Source organism: Benincasa hispida, chromosome 7 (assembly GCF_009727055.1).
Source record: "Benincasa hispida cultivar B227 chromosome 7, ASM972705v1, whole genome shotgun sequence".
NCBI lineage: Eukaryota > Viridiplantae > Streptophyta > Magnoliopsida > Cucurbitales > Cucurbitaceae > Benincasa > Benincasa hispida.
Window position 1 is genome coordinate 42,846,406 of NC_052355.1, and position 7,915 is coordinate 42,854,320.

The 7,915-nt window shown below is 33.0% G+C and overlaps 1 protein-coding gene across 2 annotated transcripts; it reads right to left on the reverse strand.

The window, feature by feature from the left end:
- Positions 1 to 3,966: 3,966 nt before the first annotated feature.
- Positions 3,967 to 7,565, reverse strand: LOC120081686 (cytochrome P450 CYP749A22-like). Of its 2 annotated transcripts, none has more exons than XM_039036772.1 (6): positions 7,298 to 7,565; positions 6,738 to 7,047; positions 5,941 to 6,164; positions 5,611 to 5,843; positions 4,786 to 5,164; positions 3,967 to 4,675 (listed from the first exon to the last, which is right to left on the reverse strand). In XM_039036772.1, exons 2-6 carry the CDS (start codon positions 7,012 to 7,014, stop codon positions 4,232 to 4,234), a joined length of 1,557 nt encoding a protein of 518 aa, XP_038892700.1. In that variant the 5' UTR covers positions 7,015 to 7,047; positions 7,298 to 7,565; the 3' UTR covers positions 3,967 to 4,231. The 2 variants fall into 2 exon arrangements, with proteins under 2 accessions (XP_038892700.1, XP_038892699.1); XM_039036771.1 differs by having other exon boundaries at positions 6,738 to 7,079; positions 7,298 to 7,564.
- Between the last annotated feature and the right edge of the window lie 350 nt (positions 7,566 to 7,915).

Below are 7,915 nucleotides of genomic sequence, written 5' to 3' on the forward strand. Positions count from 1 at the left end.
TATTTTATTTGCATTTACGCATATCCAATAAACAAAGATTTGTGCTTATTTTATGTAAACTTAACATGTATATGAGATATACAAATGGATCATGCCTTAAGTAATAACCTAAAAGGTCTGTAGTATAAGGATAAAGGGGGGATACCTTATCCTTGTGACACTACGGATACGACCCGCTTTGTAGATATTACAGATATTGTAAAGTGCTATATATGGTCTGATCCTGACCATTCATGTGGAGACATGCGAGTGGAAATATCCTATACAAAGAGTTTGTATAAGACCGGACCATGAGATGATTCGTCTCTTTATATAACACCGTTGATAATTGAGACTTACGTCTCACTATACGAAATTCACTCCTTCCCCAAAGTAGAGGTAAGTAGATAGACTGCTCTCTTAAGGGCTGATTTCGGGTCTTGAACATAGTGGCCACATCCTCTCTTTGGAAGAGAGGACCCAATCATAGTAGAACTATGACTTATTGTTTATTAGAAGAATCAGTGGTACTTAAGGAGTTAGATGTAACTACAGGGACAAAATGATAAATAAGCCCAGTTGTACTTACAAGCAATCTGTGAAAGGTTGTCGAACTGTTGATTGGTTGATATGGATACAAAAATATATCTGTAGTAAGAAGAGCGCAGCTGGTGGTCTTTAGTAGAGTGTCTGACAGTTAAAGGATGGTAGATCCCATGACTAAAGAGTTTAGTTAGTTATTCATATACCGTTGGAGCTTCAAACTACAGGTTCATAAGGTCTCCTTGGTAGCTCAATGGATTCAAGTTGAGAATTAGTTTTTGTGTTGATTTGAAGCGTTTAAATTAACAAGAGAAAATTTAATTATATATGATATAATTGGTATGATGTATGATATATATCAAATGGAGGAATTAATGTAAATATGATTTACATTAAGTACCATAAAATAGAAAAAGAACTATGATTTGTATGTTTCATGAGATGAAATATTAAAACTATAGGTTATAAATATAATATGGTAAGTTGGTTATCATATTTATTTATAATATATTAATTATATCATAATTAATTTCTTTTTCTCTAATAACCAATTGAGTGGGAGGTTATTAGTGGTTTTATGATAACCGTGAGATAAAAGAAAATTTGTTTTCCTAATTTTAGAGAGTTACCTCATTCGGAAAGAACTCATGGATATGCTATCAAGTGAAAGTGTTTCACTAAGCGATAGTTGTGTAGAGACTAAACGATCGTGGAGCTTTGACTATACGATAGTTCATCAGCTGATCGTAGTTAAACGATTGAGTGGCTAAGTCTATACGATAGGCTGTCATTTACTAAACGATCAAGCATATCGTCTATACGATAGACAACATCTTATCTCCCACTTGCTTAATCGTTTACACGATCGTTGTCCTCCAGTCTCTTCCTCAAGCCAAGACCATACAGAGCTGACAACTCCCAGATTCTCATACCGAGAATACCAAGGTAGCCTTTATGATAGTGTTCTGACTCAGTTCGTTGGGTTCAAGAAGCCAATCCTTGTGTTCGTGTTGGTGATCGTGTTGTTCCGGTCGTTGTGTTCAAGAGTTGTTGTTCTTAGACGCATTGGAGATTGATCGAGGGAGTTTGAAGAATGGTTCTTCAAAGATACGCATACTCTATCCCTTGATTCTATGAAAGCATGCTGTAATTTCTTGTTGTGCATGACCTGTTAATTTTCATTTTATGACTGTAATTGTTTGTGTTCAATTCGAATGGAATTTGGAACGATCTCTTCCACTGCTCATGGAAATTCTCATGAGTGGAGACATATGAGCGAAGGTATCCTATACAAAGAGTTTGTATAAGATCGGACCACGAAATGAATAGTCTCTTTATAACACCATTGTTGGAAAAGACTTACATTTCATCAGGATGACCATAGAAGACTTGACCTTAATCCTGAGTGAGTTGTGAACTCCTGCCTATGAGGGCAGTCCTTTGATTTGAATGGGTGAGAGTGACCAGATTTGCTGACTCAATAAGCCTACCATTTTGGGGACTCATCTAATTTGGGAGTTGAGAGCACAACTACATAAGAAGGAATTCGCTCCTTCCTTGTTGTTAGGTAAGTAGATAAATTGCTTTCTTAAAGGCTGATTTCGGGGCTTGAACAAAATGGCGCCACACCCTCTTATGACCTAAGAGGGGTTAGGTCATAGTTGGACTATAATTAATTGTTCATTAGAGAGATCAGTAGTACTTAAAGAGTTAAAAGTAACTACAGGGGTAAAATAATAACTTTGGTCCAACTATACTTACGAACAATTTGTGGAGGGTGAACACACTGTTGATTAGTTATATCCAATGGACACGAAAATATATCTATAGGTGAAGAGTGCAGCTGTCGGCCCTTAGTAAAATGACCAACAATTGATGAAGGTTGATTAATTTAATAAAAGAGTTTAATTAATTAATCAGTATCATTGGAGCTTCAATCTATAAGTCCATAAGGGCCCCTTGTTAACTCAATAAGAATTAATGAGAATCAAATAGGTTTTGGATTAATTTGAATTATTCAAAGTAATTAAAGAGAATTAATTATATAAGATATAATTAATATAATGTGTATGGTATATTATAATATAAAGTTTAATGAGAGAAGTAAATATTTGAATATAATTCAAATATTAATTTTATGAATGTGATACATATAAAAACTAAAGATTAAAATTAATATGAATATGATTCATACTAATACTCTAGGTTATATGAGAGAATAATAAACAATAAATTATATTGTATGTGATATAACATAATCTATAGGTTATATGTGATATGTGATATAACATATAGTTTAACCTTCATATATATTAAGTTAGTTAATATATATGGATTAATATTTGTATATTAATTATTTAACAAATTTTATTAGTTTGTATATATTTAGCCTTTTAAAGTTTTGTTCAATATCTTGTTTGATAACTGTATATTAATTATTTATATATAATATCATGTTGCTTTTGTTCCTTAAAAACATGTTTTTTCCAATTAATTATTTATTTATTTTTGTGATTGTCAATGTGAGGATCATTCCGGTTCTTTTGGGGAACATTGGTCAATGGCACGTTGCAACTATTGATTTATTAAATATTACAAAACATAAACATGGAAAATTAAATTTCATATTCATATCAAAGAACTTAGCTCCAAAGTTATATGTTTGACTTTTTATTTTGTGGTTAAAATTTCATTTCTTTCTCTGGATTTATTACTTTAAAAAATCTTAGATAACTTCAAAATCAACCATAAACTAGATTGGGAATTAAATTTACGGTTTAGTAAAAATATAGGAACTATAAATATACAAACTTTAAAGTATAAGGATCAAAATGATATTTTAACTTATTTTATTTTTTTTCTTCTAATACATATAGATATAGTCAAACATGTAACTTTGGGAAGGAACATGCATTTCAAGCGTCATTGCTCAAATCACAATTTTATTCTTTTTTAATTTTAAGAATATAAATATCATAATTATTAAGTTATGTTTGAATTTACAATTAACAAAAAATATTATATTGATGGTACATTTGTTAATTATTTTTAGTTTGATTGGTTATTTTTGGGTTGGTTGTATTTCTTTTTGGTAATATTTGTGTTGGGGAAGATCAAGCATCTAATTGATCGAATCAAGTCTCTAATCTCAAGATCGATAGTACTATAAGATTTTATGTCAATTGAACTATGTTTATTTCATCAGTTTTTATTTGCTCGTATGGTGTTCACTTCTATTTGAATGTACGAATGTTTGACATTTTTGAACAATGGTATGCATTTATAATCTGTAGAATAAGAATATGAACAAATGTATAGAAAATTGTGAGATTACTTTCCCTGTTGTGCAAGTTTAATTTCTTCTTATTTTTTATTTTGAGTACCTTGCGAGTTTAATTTCAAACCATGCGGCTCACTAATTTATGCATTAAAACAAGTTTATACTTTTTGAATTTTGATTACAACTTGACATTTTTTCCTCAATAATTACAGTGGTGAAAGATCCAACCGATCATTACAATAGTAATGTTTAGTATCCTTCTTCTAGACAACCACGTCTTTGTAGAAAACCATCTTTTTTGAGATAACGTAACTATAATTTGAAGCTACCTAAAATTAACTAAACAAGTGATTTTCAGATACCAATGTCCAAATTTAGAGTACGAATACAAACATCTTGTTTCTTATTAACACCCAAACAATGTTCATTTCAGACTTTGTGATCTGTTATTGAGTTTAGTATCACTTGAACTCCATTCTGGGGGCAAATAGTTAACAACTGAACCGGCATGTGTGCATAGGCCGGCGACAGGCTAAAGGAGTATCTTTGTAGAATCATTGACATTGCAATTTTGGCCTCATTCATTGCAAAGTTCATCCCCACGCAACTTCGAGGCCCCAATCCAAATGGGATATACGCAGCCAAGTTGCTTTCGGTCGCTTTCCCCACCCCTTCTGAAAATCTTTCTGGTTTGAATTCATGTGCGTCTTCTCCCCAAAACGCCGTGTCATGATGAACTGCTACTGTTGGAATTGTAAGCATAATCGTCGTTGGAACCACCATGCTTCCTAGTCTCACTTCCTTCTCTACTCGTCGTGCTACTGACATTGCCGGTGGATATAGCCTCAGACATTCATTGATGATGATCATCATCTGTCCATTGTAAAAAAGAAAACACACACACACATCCTATAATTATTTACATGATATCAAATCAAGATATCCTAGGTTTCAATATCGATCTGTACTTCGTTAAATCTTACCGTTCTTAATTTTGGAAGGCCTTCCAATGTTGGATTCTTGTCTCCAAACACCTTGAACACTTCATTTCTTGCTTCCTCTTGCCATTCTTTATGCAATGCCAGAAGAAACATAGTCCAAGTCAGCAAAACATTGGTGGTCTCATGTCCAGCAAAGTAAAATGTCTTGCATTCATCCACGATATCTTCCACAGAAATGCTCTGTGATGTTTCAGGGTCATTCTTTGCCTTTATTAACAATCCCAGAAAATCATTCCCATACCCTTCTGCTTCACCATTCCTCAACTTCTCTTCTCTGGCTTTGATGATTTCCATGAAGCAATCTTTCATTCTCTTTTCAAGCCTTTTTCCTTCATAATCATCTTTGGATTTCAAAATCTTACTGCAAACAAACCAAAATCAATGTAATGACAGGAACAAAATCGACAAACAAAAAACGTGGACAATAAAGAACGACTAAGAAACTTATGTGGTCTACTAATAATGTGTTAGCTACGTTTACAAGTAGAGGGAGAGAGCAGTTTTATTATTAGCGAGACCTGCCACCTAGTCATTCGGAGTGTCAGATAACAGTTTCAAGACGTTTCAACCATTAGTTTCATTTCTATTAACATTACATCAGCTTTCATCAAGTAATTTAGGAACTCAACTAACAAAAACCAGGCCCCCATTTGATAACAACTTTGTTTTTTAAATTTATGATTGTTTCTTCTCAATATTCTTACCATAGTTTTCATCTTAAACATTTGAATTCCCAGTCAACAAACTTGTAAGTTTAATTTTCAAAAACAAAAAATCAAATGGCTATCAAATGAGAGGCTAAACTACCTAATTACAGGTAGCTTAATTTTGTATCCATTTCTGATTGATAGCTCGCAAAGCTCTTGTAGTATGTGGAAGATATCCTTTCCTTGTTGGTAACTACTCCCAAAAGCAGTATGAGAAATGACATCCAAAGTGTATACTTTGAATTCTTTGAACACATCCAATTCTTTCCCTTCATAATTCTTCCATCCTTCAATCATCTTATCACCACACTCAATCATGGTTGGGATCATGTTCTGCAGTACAGTCCCAATAATCTCGTACAGTTCAATCAAATCTCAACATAAAATTCACCAAAACTTTGAAACTAAAATCCAGCATGGAGTTAATTACTTTGAGGCTGTCTCCATGGAAAGCAAAGTTAGCTATTTTCCTGGACTTAGCCCATCTTTCACCCTCTGCTGTGACAAGTCCATTTCCAAAAATTCTATGGATGTGGCCTTGGAGTTTTGCTTTTGGGAAGTTCTTTTGTCGATCATGGAGCACCTCCTTGATCATCTCAGGGTCTGTAATGATCAACTGAGCATCAAATCCAAACCACTGAAGATTGTTCCTCCCTGTTTGCACAATTCCAGACACTCACACAGATAAAAGGAGACATCTAGTTGAAAAGGAAGCCGTTCAATTACAAGCTACTTCATAAACTTCCAAAGTTGTGTTTAATAGATCCCTTTAACATTTTTTAATACATTCAGACAACAATCAAGTCTAAGCCTCAGAAATTTCAATTTGGTGTTTAATAAGTATTTGGTTTGCAAGACATTAGACTCTAAAGTACTGGTTAAAGAGACCCATTAAAACATTATTTAAAATTCAAGAATCTATTCTAAGAAGCATAGCTCTAAAAGTTCAGGAACCAAACTTGTGAGTTCATGTTATGAAACCAACAAGCAAAGAAAGTGAGAAAAGCATAAGCAGTAAACTTCAGCACAAAGATTTATGCTGCGTCTACAGATAGAGGGAGAGAACAATTTTATTATTTGAAAAGAATATTAGATATTATTTGAGAGAAATATTAGATAATAAAGATTATAGAGACGCCAATAGGATTAAAGGGTTTATATATAACACATCTCCAAACCTTGGGTCCATAATCATAAATAAGTGAAAAAATCAAGACAGTTTCATACCGTAAAGGCTGAGCCAAGAGTAAATACTAGGCATAACTCTGGGGAGAATGTTATGGGAAAGGTCCATGGGTGTAGCCATGGCGTGCATTCTTTTGATATAAACATCACTGGTATTGCCTTGGATGAACTTATAAGAAGGACCTCGAATCCCTTGTGACCTCATGAACCTCTGAATACTCATGGGAATCCACCATAGTTTGAAAAATAGCTTGATGACACAAAAAAGAAGACACCCAAATAGAAATGTTGAAATGTAAATGATGATCATACACTCCATCACATCTCAGTTTTCCTCTGTTCGTTGAGTTCACTGTTGTTTGTTGCTCAAAGTCATTAGACTAACTGCTTCAATTGGCATCAGAGAAACTTCCAAGTGTAATTATTAAGATTGAAAGTTGAAAGTTATGTTGCTTTGAATCAGTTTGACACTATAAAGTACTATATCTTTTTTCTTTCTATTTTTTATTAACAAAAAGTTTGTTAATCAACGTTCAGCAGATTGAATTAAGAGAGGGGTAAAGATAAAGAAATTGAAAAAGCAAACAAACAAAAAAACAAACCTGGAGTTTGGTCCCAATCAAACTAAAGGAAGGCGATGGAATGAGTAAAGGGAAAGAAGGCAGAGGAAAATGATGGGTACGGCGGCGAAGAAGACGGGTTAGGTTAAAATGGTGGAAATGAAGGGATGGAAGAGTTGGAGGATGGAGATAAGGGGAAAAAATCAGAGAAAGGTAGGGGATTTGACCGCCCTTGTTCAAGTTCGATAATGGTGGGAGTGGGAGTGGGTAAACCATTCTGAAGATGAAATGCTATATTTTAGCCATGTAAACTCATTATTCAGCTATTTAGACCGGTATGGAAATAAAAATTGACACATGTCTAATTTTTTCATTAGAATTAGAGAGTGTGGAATTTTGCTATGTCTATACGATATATTATAAATCAAAATTTGTACGCCTAGACTACACTTAAGTATTGATCAATTTAGATATGTTTTATATGTTACAAGTATAATTATTTGAACTCTATTTTGTAATGATTTTGTTTTTATTTTTCTATCTTTAAAATTTATGCTTGTGTTTTCCTTAATTTTTCAATTATAATTTTCATCTTTATTAAAGAAATACCTAAAGTCTTATTTAAATTCTAAAAATAAAAACAAAATTTTGAAACTATTT